The sequence below is a fragment of the Salvelinus namaycush genome, unplaced genomic scaffold (assembly GCF_016432855.1).
Source record: "Salvelinus namaycush isolate Seneca unplaced genomic scaffold, SaNama_1.0 Scaffold799, whole genome shotgun sequence".
Classification (NCBI taxonomy): domain Eukaryota; kingdom Metazoa; phylum Chordata; class Actinopteri; order Salmoniformes; family Salmonidae; genus Salvelinus; species Salvelinus namaycush.
This window is the reverse complement of record NW_024061529.1, coordinates 7493-31489: the sequence shown is the minus strand read 5'-3', so window position 1 is coordinate 31489 and position 23997 is coordinate 7493. Positions and strand designations below refer to the sequence as shown.

General features: G+C 42.8%; 2 protein-coding genes across 2 annotated transcripts; one reads left to right on the top strand and one right to left on the bottom strand.

The window, feature by feature from the left end:
• The first annotated feature begins 724 nt into the window (after positions 1-724).
• On the top strand, positions 725-17782 carry LOC120042896 (transport and Golgi organization protein 1 homolog). Its single transcript, XM_038987665.1, is given in 26 exon segments — positions 725-740; positions 1004-1137; positions 2688-2744; positions 2878-5050; positions 5332-5397; positions 5488-5621; positions 7110-7235; positions 7364-7385; positions 7522-7598; positions 7704-7781; positions 7911-8021; positions 8477-8548; positions 8665-8769; positions 8887-9003; positions 9186-9267; positions 10340-10392; positions 10516-10606; positions 10684-10822; positions 11011-11047; positions 11049-11204; positions 11393-11460; positions 11774-11862; positions 15228-15302; positions 15408-15454; positions 16480-16828; positions 16985-17782. Coding segments are annotated over 26 exon segments (4734 nt in total). The 3' UTR covers positions 17245-17782.
• A 3151-nt stretch (positions 17783-20933) lies between these two features.
• Positions 20934-22775, bottom strand: LOC120042895 (axin interactor, dorsalization-associated protein-like). The gene is made up of 4 exons (XM_038987664.1): positions 22768-22775; positions 22462-22565; positions 21286-21408; positions 20934-21082 (listed from the first exon to the last, which is right to left on the bottom strand). The coding sequence occupies exons 1-4, from the start codon at positions 22773-22775 to the stop codon at positions 20934-20936; spliced, it is 384 nt and encodes a 127-aa protein (XP_038843592.1).
• Between the last annotated feature and the right edge of the window lie 1222 nt (positions 22776-23997).

Here is a 23997-nt window from a genome sequence, read left to right as displayed (position 1 = left end):
CATGCTCGTGCGGCAGAGTCGATTTCCGCGCTTATAACCCCAGGGTCGTTACACTACTCCCTCCTTTCAAAGAGCGCGTCCTCGCGCTAGCTTGCGACTCTACGTCTTACAGGAACGCGCTCACCGGCCAAGCACACACACTGTCATGGATGCAAGGTCCGATCACTTCTGACACCAATGTAATGAAACAGTGGGGAGCAGGTCTCGAACCCTCGAACTTCTAGCCCAAGGTCCGGCGCGCTATCGACTGTGCCGCAAAAGCATGCTCGTGCGGCAGAGTCGATTTCCGCGCTTATAAAACCAGGGGCGTTACACTACCAATGCATAATAACCTAAGCTTGCTTAGTTGTAGCCGAATCGAAGTCTCGGCCTGTGTTGCCTACTGCCTGACTATTTGCCAAATTCTGAAACTATAATAACTGTGTTTCTGTAGTAACTACATTAGTAGCTTGCACCATGTAAACAAGCTTTCGGCCTATACATTTTCTTGAACCCAAAGGCAAAGCCACACAAGGGCCCATAGCTAATCCAAACTTGTGAACGTTGACTAACTAACTACATGACAACTTGCCAATTGATCTGACAGTCTTCTTAGTTAACTAGCTAGCTAGCTACACACAATAATAGAGATGTGAGCTTAATTGTAATCAACTACTATAGTTACTTACTAAATTGACCATAAATATATCATACTTCTGTGTTGGTTTAGGAAGCAAATTGCAAAATGGATTATAGGCCTGGTTAGCTATAAAGCTAGCTATTGTTGACAAAAAATACTGGCATGTCATTAACCCCTCTGCTTGCAAGTTCTTCTCTTTTTACATCTACCTTATCAAGACAAAAACAATATTCTATTTAGCCTTAATGCTTGGCTTTCCTTAGTGATTTGTATTCTATTCACGCCCTGATTGTGCATGGGGCACATAGGGTGGACGCTGAGGTAATGGGCTGGAATCTTTGGTAGGCGTGAAACAACTGATCTTTGAATCATTCCTCTCCACAGTGCTGCTGTGTCGGGGCAAAGCTTTCAACGATTTCACTGGACCAGACTGTCGGTTTCTGTCATTTAAAAAAGGAGAGACTATATATGTCTACTATAAACTCTCAGGCCAAAGGACAAATATATGTGCAGGGAGTGTAAGTATGAGTTAATATTAAATTACAGTACCTGTCAAAAGTTTGGACACACCTACTCATTCAAGGGTTTTACTTCACTATTATTCTACAATGTAGAAAATAGTAAAGACATCAAAACTTTGGAAAACACATGGAATCATGTAGCAACCAAAAAAGTGTTAAACAAATCAAATATATTTTAGATTCTTCAAATTAGCCACCCATTGTCTTGATGACTGCTTTGCACAGACTTGGCATTCTGTCAACCAGCTTCATGAGGTAGTCACCTGGAATGCATTTCAATTAACAGGTGTGCCTTATTAAAATGTTATTTGTGGAATTTATTTCCTTCTTAATGCGTTTGAGCCAGTTGTGTTGTGACAAGGTTGGGGTGGTATACAGAAGATTTGGTAAAAGACCAAGTCCATATTATGGCAAGAACAGTGCAGTCGCAAAAACCATCAAGCGCTATGATGAAACTGGCTCTTATGAGGACTGCCACACGAAAGGAAGACCCAGCGCTACCTCTGCTGCGAGTTAACTGCATCTCATATTGAAGCCCAAGTAAATGCTTCAGAGTTCAAGTAACAGACATAGCCCAACATCAACTGATCAGAGGAGACTGCGTGAATCAGGCCTTCATTGTTGAATTGCTGCAAAGAAACCACTACTGAAGGACCCTAATAAGAAAGTTGAGACTTGCTTGGGCCTAGACACACGAGCAATGGACATTAGACTGGTGGAAATCTGTCCTTTGGTCTGATGAGTACAAATTTGAGAGTTTTGGTTCCAACCTTCGTGTCTTTCTGAGATGCAGAGTAGGTGAACGAATTATCTCCGCATGGGTGGTTCCCACCGTGAAGCATGGAAGAGGTGTGGGGGTGCTTTGCTGGTGACACTGTCTGTGATTTATTTAGAATTCAAGGCTCACTTAACCGGGATTCTGCAGTGATATGTCATCCCATGTGGTTTGTGCTTAGTGGGACAATTATTTGTTTTTCAGCAGGACAATGACCCAACACACCTCCAGGCTGTGTAAGGGCTTTTTGACCACATTCACCCGACCTCAACCCAATTGAGATGGTTTGGGATGAATTGGACCACAGAGTGAAGGAAAAGCAGCCATCAAGAGCTCAACATATGTGGGAACTCCTTCAAGACTGTTGGAAAAGCATTCCTGTTTCAACAACACAACAAGCATTTTGCTACACCCGCTATTACATCTGCTAAACACGTGTATGTGACCAATAAAATTGGATTTGATTTGGGCTTCTTTGAAGAATATCAAATATATTTAGATATTTTTTTGTACACTTTTTAGGGTTTACTACATGATTCCATATGTGTTATTTCATAGTTTTGATGTCTTCACTATTATTCTACAATGTAGAAAATAAAGAAAAACCCTTGAATGAGTAGGTGTGTCCAAACTTTTTACTGGTACTGTATATGATAACATTGCAGTCTAGAAGGAATGTTGAAGCTTTTTCTGTTTTGTTAACATGTTTCATTCTCTGTTTTGTTTCCATTTCTTACAATGGGTTGGTAACCGCTTTGGTTACTTCAATAAGGACCAACTCGTAATCAATCACATATACACTGAAAAAGAATTGGAGATTCCTGCTGAGGTAAGTCAATAAATAGATGTAGGCCTAGTTCACTACTGCCAATGCATCATCGCTTAAAACATTGTCTGGAATGACTGAACTTCTTTCTGAAATAGGTAGTATGACTCAAACAATGTTTTCTTTTTCTTTTCAGGAAACCGACATTGTTTGCTTTGACACTGGACACGATAAGTTTGACAGTTATGACATTGATTCACTGTTAGGTTCCTCTTTATTGTTAACAGACAAGGAGGAATCTGTGCAAGTAACCACAGAGACTTTGTACCTAAACAAAAGTGCTGAGAGCACCACGGTGGAAGTGGATGAGCCTCCACCTGAAGTGACACTGTTAGAAAATGATGAGATTGATAGGGATGTACCTGAGGACATTGATAAGGTTGTAGAGGTTCCAGATAATGATGATCTGAGACATTTTGAGGCTTTAGAGTCCTCTCTGCCTCAGCCTGAAACTCTTGACACAAAGGGAGTGGAATCTAACACTGTACTTGAGACCACAGCTGAGAGGATCAAAGATTACCTTCAGAAAGATCAGCAGAGGACAGAGGACTCTGTGCCGTACAGTGTTGTTGAACCAGAGGAAAGTGAGATCAAAGAAACCCCCTCAGAACCTGAATCCAAAGATGATCCTGAGTTAGAAAATGCACCTGATGGTTTTTCAGAAGGCAGACCTATTCCTGAGTTAAACACCACACTAGGAATAACTTTTGATGCTGTCACTTCCAATGATAAGGACACTTGGAAGGTGACTCCATATGACGAGGAAAGTGACAAGACTGAATATCAGCAGGATGAGGAAAGTGATCATCATCTCAGGGAAACTCCATTGCTGGCTTTTCCTGAAGAAAGTTCTAATTTGGAACACGAGAACATTCCGGAATCTGATCAGACAGATGAGGAAGACAGTCTATCAAAGGTACCTCATACACAGAAACAGGACTCCAAGGACAATAACCTGTGGTCTGCATTTGGTGATACCGTTTTTAACATTGTCAGTGGTGGGGAAAGAATAGCTTATGTTGCCGGTTCAGAGGAAGATGACGAGGAGGATGATGACGAAGGTGAGATTACACCAGAGGAGCCTCCCAAAATTGAAGAACCCAAGGAGTCATTTGGCTGTTCTACTTCCTCTGAGCTAATCTTTGAGGAACCTGGGCACTCTAATTTCAGTGAGGATGCTGTCAAAGTACCTGATGAGGATTCTCAGACGTTGAAGTTTGAGGATGAATCTGAAGAAGGTGACATCGAACCTTCAACACCTCCTGCTGATGAGGCGAGTCCCTTTGAACACACTGAGGCTTTAGCAGAGAATCTCACAGAAGATGACAGCCCAGTCCCTAAACAGCTCTCACAGACAGACATGCTCTCAGACTTTGATAGTAAAATGAACGAATCAGAGCAGAAACAAGCTGTTGAAGAACTCCCCATACAAAAAGAGGAGTCAATAGATTTCTCACAAGTAGAGAATACATTTAAACAGGGTGGTACAGAGCTTTTCAGACTATTTCGAGAACCATACCAGAAGGTCCCAGATCCAAGTAAAAACACAATGGTGAAAGAGAGCCATCAAGAACTCCCCATAGAGGAGGAGGATTCAATACACCTAGAGGGGGAAGAGATTGAGGAAGAGTTACTAGAGGATGAAAATGCAGTATTGTCTTCATCCAAAACTGAGCACACTGATGAAAATGACACAGAAAGTCTATCTGAATTTGGGTCAGAGCAACCCAATAATTATACACAAACCGATGTTGTATCCAGTGATGTGTTGGATGTGGTCCAACACGACGAGGCTATTGACATAGAACCTGAGGTGCATGAGACTGAAAATGATGCTGAAAGCCACACGCCCTCACTTAAAGATAAAGTTCTGGATCCCCTTCCAAACAAAGAGGCGGAATACAGTAACAATGTGTTGAGGCTGAGACTATTGCGAGACCGCTGCAAGGAGGAGGATATGGAGCGCCTCCAAAAGATTCTAGGTCCTCAGAACCTCTTTAGGTTGGAGTTCCTTTTTTTTGACCTGGAGCTGAAGGCTGCCCGGCGGTCCCAGACAAACGTCAGTGAGGACATTGAAACGGTGCTGGAAGCCATTTTGGAAGCCTCTGAAACCCCAATCCTGGATGAGATTGAGAGGATGCTGGATGCCCATGAGAACGCTGACCTGCAGCAGGAGGCTGGTGAGTTTCTTGAGGAAGCTTCCATCTTGGACGACTTCCAGGAATTGGTGTTCACCCTGCGTCAGAAGTACTCAACGGCCAGAAACAGTGCTCCCATGGCAGTGGGCAGTCAACTACACCCTGACACAGGTAATAATGCTTTTTTTCAGTTTATGTTCATGTCAGAGTATAGGAGGATTAAAACCTTTTGTTAAATAAATATTTGGAAAGTCTCATACATTGCTAATGACATGATAATAATGCCTGGAGATTTGGTTTGCAGAATAAGCTGTATTTAAGAAATGCCCAAGAAGTACAACAAAGTAAATAGTAATCTGTTGACAGAACAAATACACTTCCTGACAATGCCAGTTAGATTGCAATGCATGAACATTTACTCACTGTTTGAACCTCTCTGAATGTTTCAAAAGATGGGAATATGTCTGAAAATACCTTGGACATGGGACTTAGCGTAGACATGGATCACCCTCCCTCAGGTAGGTGTTCATTATACTTCCCTACTTTTGAAATTGTGGTGAGATGTAAACTGTATGCATTAACCTAATTTGCTTGTGCTGTATTTCCAGGATCTCTGGAGTCACCTCCTGTCACTGATTTCCATGAAGATGAGCAGAGTGGTTCATCATTCGTATCAGTGCTAATTTTATCTGGTCGTCTCGTCACCCTGTTTTATGAGTATCTTGGAATATATGGTGTTATGGTAAGTTACTTCATGTATTTCTCTCTTGTGAATGGGCTTTCCTTCCTATTGTAATTGACTAATTGCCTGCATGTAGTGCTTAGGACTCAAGTATTCATACTTATTTTATTATTGCTGGGACAATGCATGTATTATTTTTATTTGGGGGGCGGCATTTGCCATGCTGACAGCGTTACCCAACCCTTCCCCTTTTTTCAACTGGTAGTTGAGTACAGCACCGTTTCCGTTAAATTAAACGTTCCAGAACGTAAAAACGTACTGAATGCAGCCCAGGTTCAGTGATCCTTTCCCATTTTTTTGTTGACTTGTTCTAGTGAAGTGTAGACTGAAGTTAAGTGTCCACAGCCGGTGTTTTGCTTATTGAGTGGGATATAAATGATATCCCCGCTCATTTTACCAGGCTTTGTGCGTTTTGCTTAGAAAGTAATCACGTTCAGAACTCTAAAAGGAGGCTAGTAGACATGTTGTTGGTTTACGCAAACGAGTTGCATTGCAAGTCACAAGCCAAACTAACTAGATAGCCAGCTCAACTGTCAAAGTAACGTACAGTAGCGATGGATTCGGAAGAAACAACCCCTTTACCCACTTTGCCCCTGATGACAGAATCTGATCAACTGTCTGTCTTGTACTGTCTTGTACTTCGATATGTAAGTAGTTGGCTACAATGTAGCTAGCTGGCTAGTCAAGTCTTAGGCCGCCACATGGCTGGCTAGCTAGGCTACATTGAAACTGAATCTTGTTGGCAACTTCATTTGCCTGTCCTCTTCCTCATTTAAAAAATGGCTCACTTTCCAGACTAGCAGTATCCGTTCTTCCTATATCTGGGTCTCAGATCGAGAGGTGCCTTCAAGTTGTTGAATTTTGCTTTGACAGCTTCCCCTTACATAACTATCACTTGAGGTTACATGCCATTAAAATCTACATGTGGCTCATGTCTAGTGATATGTTATGTAATCATCTGTTTTGTTTATTGGCCATTTTACAGGGTGAAAGGCTACATGATGCAATCTTTTGCACTCTAAATCCACATAGGCCTAAGGCTTGTTAGTTAGATCCACTCTGTGGTGATTCATTTAGCCAATCCCTGAATTTCACTGAGTGACTGCGATGGAAGTTCTGTATTGTGCAAAGGTCACCATGGTTGGACAGTGGTAGGGCCCCAGTCCAATCCAATCCCCATTAATTACATAAGGTCAAGGCAAATCCTCTCTCTATTGATTTTGATCAACAACTAGGTTATAGGCTACGTCTATTTCTAAACCCACCTTGATTTGATCTGAAGATATGCCTCTGCATTGACTGAGAGGGTGCTCAGTGGGATAACCATTAGCCATGCTTGTAAACAGAACACTGGAATGCCTGATGGTTTAGTTCAATGTTTTTAACATCACTTATTTTCTTCTGTCATCTCAGCCCAGCTACTACCCAACTTATTTGCTAAGCCTGACATGTGCTGTAGTAACACTGATTTGACCTGTCTTTCCCCAGATGGTCACCAGCCTGCCAGAGCACTGGAAGCCAGGTCCAGACTTCTACGGCGTGTCCTGTGAACCCGTGCTGATCACTGCAGGTGCCGGGGTCATCGGCTTCCTCTTCTGGAGGAGCATTCTATCTGTAAGTCGTTGTTGCACAGTTACTGCTTTCATAATTTCATTATCTGATTGCTTTATGTTATTCTATGATGTATTGTATGCTACCGTTGAGGAGGCTGTTTGCTGCCACTTTTCTTTTCCTTCTCACAGGTCAAAAGCAAGTCATATCTAAGTAAGTTCTTCTCTCTGGCTATTTAGGGTGCATAGTGAATCCTCATTCATATTGCTTACAGGCTGGTGTTCTTGTCATGTGTAAACCATGTCTGATTTCATACTCTTGTCATGGTTTTTATTCACTACTGAAAAAGAAATGGTGGACAGGATGAAAAAGCTTGAACAAGAGAAGAAGGAGATACTCCAAAAGGTCGCTGAACTGCAGCAACAGGTAAGTTGCAGAGACTTTTCACTGACTAAGATCCAGACTTTTGAGTTCAATGTGAATTAAGGTACATAATGTTTTGACAGTATATTTCTACTGGGTTCCCCTCAGGGCGAAGAACTTAAAGAAAAGCAAAAGCTGTCTGAAAAATCTGCCACTTTATCTCTGGAGAAGATCCAGGAATTGGAGGTGAGTCTCTAAGAAATATTATCTTGATCACATGTCATTGTCATGCTGACAATTATTAGATTTTTTTATTATTTTTTTCTTCTCCATAGTGTTTAAATTGACTACGCATTTTCTTTTTCTATCCAATAGAATATTGTGCAAGAGATGGAGAGACAAAATGAGCGCCTGGACGAGGAAAATAACTTACACGCCATATCCTTTGACAAAGAGCGGGCCAATACTGCGAAACATGAAGATATGGTGAGTAGTATTGAGCGATTTAGCTGTAATTAAAATGTTTCAGAACAACCAATTCTCTGACGTCGGTTCAATTATTTGAATTCCATTAAGTTAGTTTATTATGTGAGCTCAATGTGCCGTTTCTCTAGAGAGAAATCAAATCAAGCACATACTTCGGGACGTTGTAGTTTTCAACAGGAAAATAAATATTCCACATAGTTTAGTGCAGAAAATGTGGTAATTGACTAAAATGACCACAATCCATTGCACCTACAGCTGCATGGACTTGCGCGGGCAGACAGAGAGAAAGGGACAGCCTGCAAATGAGAGAGAGATACCCTAGAGAGCAGTTGCTTTCGTGATGTAGACAGCATAGGCAGCTACTATTAGCCAGCTACTATCCTAAATAGGATGGCTCGTTGATGAGGACAGAGAAAGATGGTTGTCATTATGCTAATCATTATCTTTGCCCATAGATGTCCGAAATGGACAAAACCATTGAGAAGTTGAAGCGCAGCAAGAAGAAGACCCAGGATGCACTGTCGAAGGTATAGGTCATATAAGTGAACATGCCCAATGAAAATATGTCAAATATATTAACATTGCAACAATCAAATGTAAAGTGTTTATTTCCTTTTAATTATCCTTATCATTGAATCTGTAGTCTACCATTCTGATGGATGAAGCCAAACTCCGCGAAGATGCCCGGAATGTCCAGGTCCAGGTTCTGGAGAAGGATATTGCCACCCTGAAGGAGGAGAACCTCTCGGTGAGTACCAATATGGAACAACGATTCACACTTTAAGCCTCATGACATTGTGTAGGACTCATTGGCCATGCAGGGCCTGCATTGCATCGTCCTGATGACCTAATTTCCTTGTTACAGCTGCACCATGCTGCCAAGTTGTGGGAGGAGAAGCACAGGGAGACAAGCGAGCAGATCAAAGTTTACCAGAAGTCCCAGAAAGACCTGGAGGATTCCCTCCTTCAGAAGGACCACAACGTAGAGTTTTTTTTACACGTTACGATATTGTTACACACATCAATTCCTGTTCACACGTTCTCAAATGCACCCTGATGACAAAGAAACATGTCACCTGTATTATGTTCCAAAAAAATACTTCTTGACTGATTCCAGGGGAAAAGTGTAATGTATCAATTGGTGGTTCTCAACCTCTCTGGCAGGTTCTATCTGACCTGCTAGGAGACCTGGAGGCCTGCGATGACCTGAAAGGTGGAGTTGTTGCTAACGGGGTAGCCTCTAACAGTAAGTCACCTGACACGGTGTCCTAATCAGAGGAGGCTGGTGGGAGGAGCTATAGGAGGACGGGCTCCTTGTAATGGCTGGAATGGAACCAAATACATGGAAACAGTGTGCTTGACTCCGTTCCATTTATGCCTTTATAGTGAGCCAGTCCTTCTATAGCTCCTCCCACCAGCCTTCTCTGATTAGGATACTGTCATGTGATTTGGTCTTATGTAGCAAAATTTGAAATTGTGTTTTTTTACATTGGATTAAAGTAGAGACTCGGAGCATCAAAATGGTATATCATACACTACAGTTGAGGAACAATGGGAAAGTAATTCTGCTTTGAAAGTTGATAAACTTGTAACCCATACTGGAGAGCTCTTCTTTGTCTATACCCATTCAGCATTGTTCACACATATTGTTAGCTAGCTAACAATATGCTTTATTTTGCAATGAGAAAATGACTTTCTGACAAAATTAGAAACTTATATCTGAAAATGGTTTCCCTTAGTTTGAAGATGTATTCTGGAGACAGGTGTTTTATACAACAGCCTTCTATGTGTTCTATTTTCGACTGCCTCTGCATATTTGCAATCAAACCACAGAATTTTCTCCATCTCCTTAGCTATCATACTCTGCTTCCACCGGACAGTCCACTGATTTCAAAACTTGGGTCTCCTAAAAGTGGAGAGCATCTTTCAAAAAAGCTGCGTTAGAAAGGGTTACTTACACATACTGAGAAGCTCATGTTATAGACAGAAGCGTGCTACATGGCAGACCAATCCGAACTCGTTTCATGGCGCGTCCAGCTCATCCATTATCTCAGCCAATCATGGCTAGAGGGAAGGTTCCTTCCTTTTTCCGTGGCTAAACTAACTCTGCTCATAGTTTACCATTTTTATTCGGATTTACGGATGGCATACAAGTTTGTTATTAAGGCACATGGAAGTTCACGTACCAGAAGGCATTTTGCCCCCAAAAACGCATTTTGATAGTTATACATTCAAATGCCTCTCCTGTGAAGTATTGACGCGCGACATACGCCTACTTTCCTGAAACGTGTCACTGTGTTTACAATTATTTGTTTCAGACAAGCAGACCATCATCCAAAACCGCCATAAGCAAATGATGGATGTCTCTCGGGTAAGACTGAGTTCTTTCTTGAACGGACCCAGATTTCTGTGTACCTGAAGGCAGGTAAAACTTGTGCTCAGAACCAAGAAGTGTGTCAACTCTTCCACTAACTGTTGGAAGAACTTTCCACAGGTCCAGACCACTCTGTCTGTTGTGGAGGAAGAGCGCGATCGCTTCATGACCAAGCTGCTGAACGAAGAGAAGTCCAGGAATGAGCTGGAAGGTATGTCCCAGCAACTAGAATTTGATATGCATCACTGCCTTTTCTCTCTCAACACTATCAACTTGTTTTCACCACAGAGCAATTTCAGAAGCTGGAGCATGACATCTTGTTGGTGAAAAGTGACAAGAACCACCTGGAGAACCAGTACAAGACCCTGCAGCAGAAGAATGACATCATGACAGAGATGTACCAGCAGAAGGAGAACGCTTTGCAGCAGTAAGTGGAATCAGAAGCAGTGCAGTTCATGTGTTAATACCATAGTAGGGTTTGTTCTCCATGGTTCCACAGCATGTAAAAAAAAAAAAACATTTTTCCTTGTCTTTTACTGTATTCTTTTACTGTGAGGTTTGAGGTTTTCAAATGGTCTTTAAATAGTTTGATTTAATTTGTGTGTCGCCTTACAGGAAGCTGACCAAGGAGGAGTTTGAGCGCCCCAACAAGGGAAGACCGGCTGACGGAGATGGATGGCAAGGCCCTAGAGGAGGAGGTCAAGGTGTGTAGGCAGCGCGTTAAGGAGATCCAGGACGAGCTGAAATGGACCGAGAAGTTCTACAAAGCTCAGATCATTGAGCAGGAGCAGAAATCTCACGAGAACTGGGTTTGTACAATACAACTTTATTAGTCCATTTGTTAAAGAAACAACAAATGTCTCATTTCTCAACCCCCATCGATGGCACATACATTAGGATCAGGATTTTTTTTTTTAAGTCTTCTGTTTGGCCAGTCATTTGTAAGGTGAGTTTAGTCCATAACAGGAGATTTTAAATGTCTCTTCGTTCTCTCTAGGTGATTGCACGCGCCGCAGAGCGAGCTCTGTTCGACGAGAAGAAGGAAACAACTAACATTCGTAACTTGTGAGTGCAACACTAATACAACAGACTCAATTGGGCTATACCAAAGCAGGGCTCACCTATTGCTCACTCAAAATGGAGACAGGCAGATCCTTTGATTTGGTTTATTTTTGGTCAATCTCACATTTACTTTTTGAATTAGTCATAATAGTAAAGTAAAAAGAGGCACATTGTGAACCAAAGGTTGCACTGCCAAGTCGAAGGGCCACAAATGCAAGTGTTTTGGTCACAGTTTTGCAATGCAGTAAGCTGTATTAGTCTAGATTTGGAGGTACAGTATTGAGAATCTAAATGCCTGTTCTCTTTTTCACCCTAGACTGACTGACATGTCCAGCAACCTGAAGGAGCTCTGTAGGCCTCTGTTCAAGCCCACCCCTGGGATGGCTCCCATGCCTCTCCGACGAGGTAAGAACCAATCCTCAGTTCACGTTATTTAGTACTGGCACGTCTGGGGTGCATTCAGTAAAGGCAAAATCGTCAGAACATAACTTGCAGGTAGAAATGAAATGAATAGGGCTGATATGACTCTATTCTTGAGGACAGAGAATCATATTTCTATCTGAACGTTCTGTAACGTTCCTGACCATTTCTATTGTCTTGTCGGTTGGATATCATCTGTGACTGCGTTTCAAATTAGATCTTGGACTTTTTGACTGTCTGATACCTCATCTGCTGTTTGACGTCCACCCTCTGAAATGCATGTTTTCCTGGGGTTTTGATTTGAATTCCTTGTAGCTGGTCCAATGTGGAGAGACTGAGAGTGGTATTTGGCTGAGTGTTTTGTTGTTAAATGGTTTTGCTAAACAGGTGATTCGTACAGGCCCCTGTAAGAAGTTCACGGGTGCCCTCCCCTCCCCCTGTGGGGCGAAGGAACAAGCCCTACCGTGAGTCTCCTGAACCCACGCCCCGGACAGCCTTGGCCCTGATTGGCCGAGCAGTACCATCCCTCAGCCAATCAACCATCCCCCCCTTGTTCACCCTTGTATGCCCTGACTCCCCGCTTCTTTTTCACCTTTCCTTTTTCCCTGTCTTTACCTCCGCTGTGGTGTTCCAATAATTTCCCTTATTTTTCTTCCTACTGCTCTCATCCTGCTCCTAGTTGGTACCCATTTGACCTTTTCCTCTTCCTCATGTTTGTCTTCTAATTACGTCCTCTCTGATTTTCGAAGACATTCTTTCCTGTCTCTTTCACTGCCATCTTTTCTCCCTCTACTGCCATACCCATCTTTCTCACCTGTGTTTGCGTGTCCAGACGATCCAGAATGTTCCCATGCCTTCGTTTGCTTTCACAATTTGGAATAACCGCTCTTGCATCCCTCTTGCTCTTTCAGTACTATGGTGGTGTTTTTGTTGTGTTCAGCTGTTGTGAGATCATATGTGTGTGGCAACTCGTTAGGTTACTAAAGCTTCAGCCTTTGCTTTCCCTTGTGGGATTACTGCATTCCATACATTTGTATATATATATATATTTAAAATATACACTACCGTTCAAAAGTTTGGGGTCACTTAGAAATGTCCTTTATTTTTCAAATTGATCAGAAATACAGTGTATACATTAATGTTGTAAATGACTATTGTAGCTGGAAACGGCTTTTATTTTTTTAATGGAATATCTACATGGGCGTACAGAGGCCCATTATCACCAACCATCACTCCTGTGTTCCAATGGCACGTTGTTAGCTAATCCAAGTTTATCATTTTAAAAGGCTAATTGATCTTTAGAAAACCCTTTTGCAAGTATGTTAGCACAGCTGAAAACTGTCCTGATTTAAAGAAGCAATAAAATTGGCCTCCTTTTAGACTAGTTGAGTATATGGAGTATCAGCATTTGTGGGTTCGATTACAGGCTCAAAATGGCCAGAAACAAAGCACTTTCTTCTGAATCTCGTCAGTCTATTCTTGTTCTGAGAAATGAAGGCTATTCCTTGTGAGAAATTGCCAAGACACTGAATATCTCGCACAACGCTGTGTACTACTCTCTTCACAAAACAGCGCAAACTGGCTCTAACCAGAATAGAAAGAGGAGTGGGAGGCCCCGGTTCACAACTGAGCAAGAGGACAAGTACATTAGTGTCTAGTTTGAGAAACAGACGCCTCACACGTTGAGGAACTGGCAACTTCATTAAATAGTACCCGCAAAACACCAGTCTCAACGTCAACAGTGAAGAGGCGACTACCGGGATGCTGGCCTTTCAGAAGAAAAGTCTTTGTTTCTGGCCATTTTGAGCCTGTAATCGAACCACGCAGCCGTTATACTGCTCAGAAAGGAGACGCGTTCTGTCTCCTAGAGATGAACGTAATCCTAACCGACTTGCCAAAACTATAGTTTATAAACAAGAAATTTGTGGAGTGGTTGAAAAACTAGTTTTAATGACTCCAACCTAACTGTATGTAAACTTCCGACTTCAACTGTATATACACATACACACAGTACCAGTCAGAAGTTTGGACACACCTACTCATTCTAGGGTTTTTCTTTATTTTTACTATTTTCTACATTGTAGAATCATAGTGAAGACATCAAAACTATGAAACAACACATATTGAATCATGTAATAACCAAAAGTGTTAAACAAATCAAAATATATTTGAGATTCTTTAAAGTAGCCTCCCTTTGACTTGATGACAGCTTTGCACACTCTTGGCATTCTCTCAACCAGCTTCACCTGAAATGCTTTTCCAACAGTCTTGAAGGAGTTCCCACATGCTGTGCTCTTGTTTGCTGCTTTTCCTACACTCTGGGGTCCAACTCATCCCAAACCATCTCAATTGGGTTGAGGTCGGGTGATTATGGAGGCCAGGCCATCTGATGCAGCACTCATCACTCTCCTTGGTCAAATAACCCTCACACAGCCTGGATGTGTGTTGGGTCATTGTCCTGTTGAAAAACAAATGATAGTCCCACTAAGCGCAAACCAGATGGGATGGCGTATCACTGCAGAATTTTAGTAGTGGTTTCTTCGCAGCAATTCAACCATGAAGGCCTGATTCACGTGGTCTCCTCTGAACAGTTGATGTTGAGATGTGTCTGTTACTTGAACTCTGAAGCATTTATTTGGGCTGGTAACTCTAATGAACTTATCCTCTGCAGCAGAGGTAACTCTTGGTCTTTCCTGTGGCGTTTCTCATGAGAGCCAGTTTTATCATAGAGCTTGATGGTTTTTGCGACTGCACTTAAAGAAACTTTAAAAGTTCTTGAAATTTTCCAGATTGACTGATCTTCATGTCTTAAAGTAATGGACTGTCGTTTCTTTTTGCTTCTTTGAGCTGTTCTTGCCATAATATGGACTTAGCCCTATTTGGTAAAAGACCATCTTCTTTATACCACCCCTACCTTGTCACAACACAACTGATTGGCTCAAACGCATTAAGAAGCAAAGAAATTCCACAAATTTAACTTTTAACAAGGCACACCTGTTAATTGAAATGCATTCCAGGTGACTACCTCATGAAGCTGGTTGAGAGAATGCCAAAAGTGTGCAAAGCTGTCATCAAGGCAAAGGGTGGCTTCTTTGAAGAATCTCAAATATTCTGATACTGGTACTTCTAGTTCTGGAAGAATAATATCCTACCATGACATGACCAAACATTTTCCTCGGACTGCAAATAGACCAGACTTTGCTATAAATAGATGGTAGCATGAACCAGTAACGTGGTCTAGAGTCAGGTGCCTAATGACAACCAGGAGAGCCAAGGTTAGCATTCTAGAAGATTCGAGAATATTGCAGTGTTTTACGTTGATGTATCACCGTGTATTTATTGTCCAACAGGACCACGACCTCACTCTGACCCTCACGGCCGCCGTTACTCTCCGTACCACAAACACCCAGTGGCTGCTAGACCTGGTAGGGATTGTATTTTTTGTCAATGAGGGTTGATGTGGTATTATTCCCTAATCGAGCCCTTATCCTATATCTCCTCTAATCATTCTTCCCTTTGTTCCTCCACAGACACCATGGCCCCACGTACATCCTCACCAAGCAATCTGGGCAGCTCGGTAAGTTTCAGTCAATTTGAGACAATGTGCATCTCTCCCCCCTGTTCCTCCATCATGTGGGTGTGTTTGCACTAAACAGACCGCTCCACTAGAGTCACAGGCTGAGGCCCAGGCCTCCACAGAGAACCCAGAGGCAGTGAGTATTATGTTCGAGGCAGCGGTGGCAGGGATGCGGATGTGTGTGTGAGCATGCTTACCCCAGCCGTGGATCAGTGGCTGGAGTGGCAGTCAGCTGGGTAGTGGCGTCACATGGTTGTCAGACTTAACATTGCTGACTGGATTCTGACATGCGTGGTTGCTTGTTTTAAGGCGCTTACTAGACGGCTGCGGTAAACTGAACATTTCTGCCTACCGTGTGTAGATGCCAGCGGTCCCGGTTGTTGTCAGCTCGGCGGTTGTGATTAAAACATAGTTTGGTTGGTTGGTTGGCGAGAAGAACTCTGCTCATTGGTCAACCATGCATATTTTGAAGCCTTGAGCGTAGAGCCAGCGCCGCCGCTCACTGGAGTGAGTACCACGAATGGCGCCACTTGCGAAACTGCTTGCGTTTTGCCGCCCTACTCCCATTGAAGTCTGAAGACCTTTGCCGCTTCCCGTGGCCCGTCTGTAAGCTCCTTTTATATTTTCCCTATATTACAACACCCTCCCTCTGACCCCCATTGAATGAATTGGTGACACTGTTCCACAAAGCCATAACTTCAGCACAACTACCTGATGGATATCTCAAATGTGTTATCATTTAAAGCTGTGTGTGTTTGAGGTTAATGCTTTGTGGAAACGGTCCTGATTCTGAATCAGTGTGTGGAACTTGGTCGTGTGATTCTTGTGGGACTGTGTAACTTGACTTATTATTGTGGGATATTGTTGTCTTTCTCACCAGTGCATAATTGTTTGTTTTGTTCTAACCTAACCAAACTGTTTGAATCAGATGAAAGGGTCTCTCATTGTTGGTGCCAGCAGCAGGGCTACAAGCACAATGGACCTATTGCTATTCTTTGTTTTAATATTTTTTTGTGTTCCTCCAGAACCCTCGACCTCAGGGTCCTGGCTCCCTGCTAGTCTCTCCCATCAGCTCCCCCCTCGACTCAAGCCTCAGACCAGTCATCAGCCATCCCTCCGGACACTGCCACCGTCCCCTTCCCGGACCACACCACATCCCTCCTCCCCCACCCTTCATGCCTCCCGTGTACCGACCAGACAACGGACACTCAGGCATGATGCCTCCTGGACCCCCACCGCCTAACGGACACCCGCCTGGTCCAATGATACCACCCGGACATCGGCCTCCACCTCCTGGTGCTTACGGTCCCTCTTCCCCACACAACCGGTACCTTCCTCCACCTCCTCACTATGGACCGGTGCCTCCTCCATTCGGTAGGTGGTGAATTCTGGCCGCCAACTTTTATCTCAAGTTGAGTCTTTGCTATTAGTATTTCAGTTGTGGTTAGCAATGCTATTGTTATGTTGGTACTACAGTGTTATATTTGTATGTTCATTTTTCCTTCTACCTTCCTATGGCCCGACCCATAGGACCCCCACATACCTACGTGCACTATGGACCACTTGATCACTCCATCCCACTCCGACACCTGCCCCCTGGGGTGGCCCCATTCCCTCTTCATGTCGGCCCCAAAGACTTCCCTGTGCAGCCACAGGTCCCACATGGCCATGACTCTTCAGTGGGCCCCCAGCCCGACGCTGGCCCCCAGGGCCAGGGGCAAGACTACAGCTCCCAGCAGGCAACAGCTGCCCCCCAGGACTCAGTCAGCTCTGCCATGGCAGAGCCTTAGACACCTACCAACCGTTAACGACCTGGCTACATTTAATCAACCACGATTCATCTCTTTATTTTTTCCTTTTTGTTTTTAATATGCTGAAAATAAATATCATATGATATACTTGCAAACAACAGAAGTATCTAAAAAGTTAGTGTTCCTATTAAAGCATCAGAAAATCAATGTCTTATGTTTCGTGTCTGAAATGTAATAACGACTTGAAGAGGAGTAGAACTGAGGCTTGTTACTCTGCAAGTCCTATTGTGCAATAACATTTCTATTGTATGACTGAGGATTTAAGTTTTTGAAAGGGTATTATGTTGATTTTGTATTCATTTCACAATGTTATCATGGTTTCCTGTGGAAATTATTGAAAATAAATGGACCCCAAGCTTTTGGGTTGCTTGATCGATCATTTCAGAAGTACCATATTATCTTAACTCTTCCCCAAACTCTCTTCAGAATGAACTGAAAAGGAAAGTTGTGTAAGTTGAAAGTCAAAGATGTATTTGCTGTTCTTAGGATATTTTATTAATAAAACTGGTAAAAGGTACTGCAGTTGTCTATTGTTCATATGAAGCATATGACAACTTTTGTGATCCATTTTAGTTTGAAAGGAAATGTCTGACAGTGCATTTTGTTTTGTATGGGTAGTTGTATTACATGTGAAAAGCCAGTAATCACCCACTAACTGAACACCTGTCATATGACCTTCACATTTGTTTCTTTTTTTGTTCTTATGTTACATCAGGGATGCATCACATTTATCTATTTATTTTCAATAAAAAGAAAATAACAACAAAAAATTGCACGTGACTAAAGACTATTTGCATTAAATGTATATCATTGCATGCTTTGGTTAGAAATGTTTTACTCTCTGTAGGTCCCAGAACGTTTCTTTGTACCCACCGACAATATTTAGCGCTACCAAAACACTTGAGTGATTATTGGCATATCTGTAATGTTATGATGTACACTGTTATCGAGGCTGTCAAATGACTGTGTAGTGGGGCTCTGCTCTGCCTGTCACCAACATACTGTACACTGAAAGTGGTGCTGAGTGAATGACACAGGGAAAAGTAAGGGCATACAAGGGATTGATGAGTCTTATGCTATAGTCCAGGATTTCCCAAACTCAGTCCTTTTGCCCTAGCACTACAGTTGATTCTATTAATCAACTCATCAAGTTTAGATTATTTGAATCAGCTGTGTTGTGCTAGGGCAAAAACCAAAATGTGCACCAGGAGGGGGGGGGGGGGGGCACGACCGAGTTTGCGAAACCCTGCTCTAGTCTACAGTAACAGTGCAGGTAGAATGAACAGGGTTTGTCATCACGTTTTTCACATTGTTCCAGGTCTGAATTGACATTGTACATTTCTACAGTATGTGACGCCATAAATGGAGTTACTGAAGGTTAATCATGATGACTAAGTGGATTTTCTGTCGACACCCAACACTTGAATTTGCTCTCTTTGTACATGCTAACAATAACTGCTACAGTAATACCCATCTGTTTATTCCTGATTTAAGTGGGTAATTCTGGTAATTACTATGGGCACTCCTGCAAAGCCTTCACTAGTCTTACGCGGCAGTGGCTATGTTAGTGAGAATCAAATATGTGATTCATTATGACTAACTGATCTACGAATAATGAGTCGTTTATTTTATGATGCAAGGTCATTTGTATATCAGTCAGCAGTCACCTGCAATGTCAAACAAGCCCAGTGAACATTTGACATGTTAGGTTTCGCTCCTTTATTAAGTGTAAAGGACCACTATTCAAACAGCATTTTGTTTATTAAAAATGAAAGCAGTGTAAATTGTCAGTCCAATGATAAATGTTCATTTTATCACAACCTGTTACCAAAAGCACAACACTGTATTGACAATCGTCAACCCTGTCGTACAGCACACACAATAATATGCACTGATTAGTGTCTCTTAATGCCGTGAGCAAAACATCTGGGAACTCAGAAATCTCCAACTTCAGTGTGTTCAAGACAACCGGGAACTCTGAATAAAACAAGCTCCAACTGGGAGAAATCTTTTAAGTCATCCAACTCGGAATTCCAAGTCGGGAACTCTGGCACCTTTCTAGAGCTCTGACTTTCCAACCCGATGATCACTGACGTCATGATTTGACCACATTTTTTTCAGAGTTCCCGGTTGTCTTGAAAGCACCATAAGTGTATTCAGTTAGTGCCATTACAAAAAAAAAATATTAATAAAATGGAGACAATGTTTTAATAGTGGTTAGCCAGTGTGGCCTTGATGGGAACAGCATTCAAAACAAAGGTAAAAGACAACTTCAGTTACATGCAGCATCCTTTTCAACTCCCTTTATAACAGGATGACATCATAGCATCTCAGAATCCTTTCTGAATGCTAAAAAAATGCATCCTTCCTCCCATCCTTGAAGTAATCACACATCTAATGTGATAGATTAAAGCAAATATCCCAATATATTACTTTTACCTATTAAATAACGCCAGATCAGTGATAAGGATGTAAGTAAATGAACAGGGCAGTTATATATTTTCACTGTGGCAGTGTCAGCACCAGGATATGACATCATCAATAGACCGCTTGAGCACCTATGACCATGTTGATCCTCTTTCATCCCCAAAGGGAAAGGCAGAGGAAGACTAAAGACGAGGCTGGTTGTTTGACATACAGTACCAATTGCTAACTCAACTCTTCTTTTCCATTGAGCGTCATGCAGAGAGGAGAAAAAAAGTGATCGCTAATTGGCACCAGAGGGGTCAAATACTGCATTTTGTAGCTTTAAGTTTATGGTTTAGGCAGCTTGTTGGCCATTAGCCAAATGATCTTTTCTCAACAAGTTCAAATCATGTGAATGCATCCAACTGGTATTTACGACTTCACAACTGGTAAATTCCCACCTCCCACTTGGTTACGAAGCAGCATTATACAGTAGTGTGTTGTCACCACTGTAGTTAATATGTGTCATCCAGGGCCGTCCTATCACAGAGTTGAGGTTGTGGCATTTGGGCCTGCTGGGTTTAGTATTGTTGATGTGAGTGGAGGCGGATAGGGAGGCGGTACACCAAACTTTGCTGGATGTCTGATGACTACAGTGGAATTCTGTGGCGCTTCTGCTTTCTTGATGTGCTCTACTCTGTGACCTCGGTTATTAATCTTTGTGCAACGTCTGGTGGAGGTGGAGATAGAGTGGCTTCTTGGTCAGGAGCTGGAGCGTCTTCCTCTTGAAGTCAGTAGGCTTCTTGTACCTGACATCCGATAGCATAAATAAGTGATTAATTCAAACGGTATATTCAAACGGCAGACTGAACCAGAACCCCCCCCCCCACCCCCCAAAAATAGCTAAAATCTGAGATTCTCAAAATAAATAGTTATCAAATTTAATTTATTTTCATCTTAAAATAAAATAGTGAGTACATTTAAAGAAAGTTAATCTGGAAAACACAAACACTCACAACTCGATCACAATGGGACCAGGTTTGATCTCATCCATTTCCATGAAGGCAAAACATTTTGTGCTGGTAAACCCCTTCTTGGGTTTATAGTGCTTGAACTCAAAGAAAATAGCTGCCCCGGAACATGAACAAAATTCAGGATTAACGATTGTCTGCCCAATCCCTCTGCAAGGATTTGAACATAAACTGACACTGTATTAGCTTAATATTACATGATACCGGCTAAATAGAGGCCCCACTACTAATTCAGTAGAAATAGAACGTTTGACTACCTTTTGGTAGTCTCTCGATATGTCTCTGGATCTCAATGTCTACGCTGAAGTGAATGTATGTGTCCTCCTTTCGGGTTGCCACAGGTGTGTCTTGCACTGGGTTCAAATCAATGCCACTCAAATCTGTTGGGAAACAAAACGTTCAGATTCACTTGGGCTGTTCTGCAGGAATAAATTATATTTATAAAAATGTACTGTCAAGTGTCAACTCAACAGAGATAATTATTTTAACATTTTTCTAGACACTGTTTCAGACCTTACCATTTCAGATGTGAATGTAAGCAACTCATCTCAGCAATGTAAACAATGTAGCCTACATTTAGTACCTTTCACACTAACTGTCATGTAGGGATCAATGCATTGCCCAGCATCTTTCAGCCCAATCTTGTCAATCTTTATTGTGAGCAGCGACATCCTGGGCTCTGAGGGTAACCGTGGCAACAATGTACCTGTTGGAGACATGAAAGCTGTAACTTTCTAAAGATACAATAATTGCAGAAAACATTCCCACGTTCCCAGAACTAATGCAGCTGAAATCAAGATAATGGTACCGTCCCAAATGGAACCCTACTCCCTATATTATTATACCTTGATTTCAACAAGGAACACAGACTGAGACCAAGGTCTCTTTTACAGCTGGGCCCTGCGTATACATGTTTACACATACAGTTTATGTACAATGATTAAGAAACTACACAAAACACAAAAAATACAGCAGCAGATTGTTACATTTACACATAGGTTATTCCCCTAACAGCACAAGAACTTGCATTACCCGAAGCAGTTACAAGCAATACAAAAATAAAAATCCTACAATACATGTTTAAAATGGGCAAGGGGGACAAGTTCACTACTATAGTGCACTACTTTTGACCAGGGCCCATATTGCACTGCATAGGGAATCGGGTGTCATTTGGGACGTAACCAGTGTTTATACTTACAGATCCTTGTTCAAGTCATTACTGTCAGCAGTATTTTACTTATACAATAATAGGCAGCAGAAGAAGTTGTAGACTGACTAACAGATAAGGCTAAGATGACATACACGTTTTGGTGAATGCTTATAAAAAAAATACATTGTAAAGTAGATTCAACAACTAAAGCTATCTAGTAGTAGTAGGATAGGGTTTTTGATAATAACAAACTGTCCATTAGTAGGCAATCATATTCATGCTACGACAAAACTATAAAAAGACAGACCCATTCAAACCCATGCCAGCCCCTTACTTCTCAACCAAACCATACCTTGCAAAACTGTGAATGGAGCAGGCAGTGAGGACAGAGTGACGAAGCCATGCAGAGAGACAGGGAACAGAGGAGACAGCAATCACAAAGGCACTCAAAACAGGGCCACAAAGCCATAAAAAATAACAATGGCAAAATTACACAGTCAACAGATTCAGAATAAAGACCAATGATTATGAATGCTCTATATACACCATAGATTACAAATAAAACACAGTATTTGTTGAGTACTTTGCAAGTACTTTGTGAGTACTTACCTGGTACTCTGTTGGGAAAGGACTCTGGGGAGCCTGCTCCTGTAGCAGCATCCTCCTCTTCTTCCACCTCCAAGTTCTCCTCCTCCCCTGGGGCAAGGATTCTCCTGAATGTAAGATTTCATTCATTAGATTACTTGTTATGAATATTTACAGGCTCTGCATGATGTTAGGAGATTAGATTAGATGGGGAAGCCATTGTTGAATTTTTAGTAATACCGTTAATAGTGGGTGTCTCCATGGATACAGGATACGGCTACTTTGTCTGGTAGCAGTGTTGCGGAGGTCACCAGTCGCTCCTCTACTAACGTAACCATACTTCCCGAGTCCAGAATGGCTACCACATCTTGTCCTTCGACTCGAACTGGAATCTCTGGGGCTGGGGCTATTTCTGCTAACCAACAGTGTTGATCCTGCCCCCTCAAACCGAGATGTGTGGGGGTGGGCAGTGATGACTCCGTGACCATGGGCTCGTCCTTGCTAGGACATTGTGGGGCATAATGGTCGGGAGACTGACATTTATAACACCGACCCTGCTGTGTGGGGACTGACTTCTCCCACACTTAATGTTTGCCCTGCGAGAAGTACCCCAAGCATCCACTGGATTCTCTCCGTTTGAATTGCTCTATGGCAGACCCTGTCGAGGGATCCTCGACTTAGCCAAGGAGACCCAACCATGCCCCTTTCGATCCACAATAGAACATATTACCCTGATGAGAGCAGGTGTGGCCCATAGTCAAGGAGCATATGGAGAAGGCACAAAGGACCCAAGGCCGGGCCTATGATAAGTCCGCGACCCCCCGTGAGTTCGCCGTGGGAGAGCAAGTGATTGTGCTCGTGCCCACGGCCGAACATCGCTTGCTGGCACAGTGGAGGGGGCCCTACGAGGTAATGAAAAGGGTCTCACCGGTCAATTACCTCATCAAGCAACCTGATAGAAGGAAGAAGGTCCAACTCTATCACATAAACTTGTTGAAGACGTACCATGGAAAAGAGGAGGAGGTGGCTTTGATGGCCCTGGAGGGCAAAGGAAAAGAGGAGGCTCTACCACGGGTGCGCCGTGGCCAAACTCTCCTGCCGGAGCAGTCAAGACAGCTAGTCAAGCTGATTATGAACTTCGGTCGAATATTCTCTCCATTCCCAGGACAAACAGATGTCCTGTTCCACCATATCCACACTGAACCCGGCAAGAAGGTGCATATCCGCCCTTACAGGATTCCTGAGGCTCGCCGAGTCATCGCTAAGAACGAGGTAAGGGAGATGTTGAGGATGGGTGTGATCGAGCCATCGACGAGTGAGTGGTCCAGTCCCATAGTCCTGATCCCCAAATCCGATGGCAGTATGAGACTCTGCAACGACTTTAGGGCCGTGAATACCATCTCTACATTCGATGCGTATCCCATGCCCCGCGTGGATGAACTCTTGGAGCGCTTAGGAAAGGCCAAGTTCATCACCACCCTGGATTTGACGAAGGGATATTGGCAAGTGCCGGTGGCTCCAGAGGATCGCCCAAAGACTGCCTTCGCCACACCAGAGGGG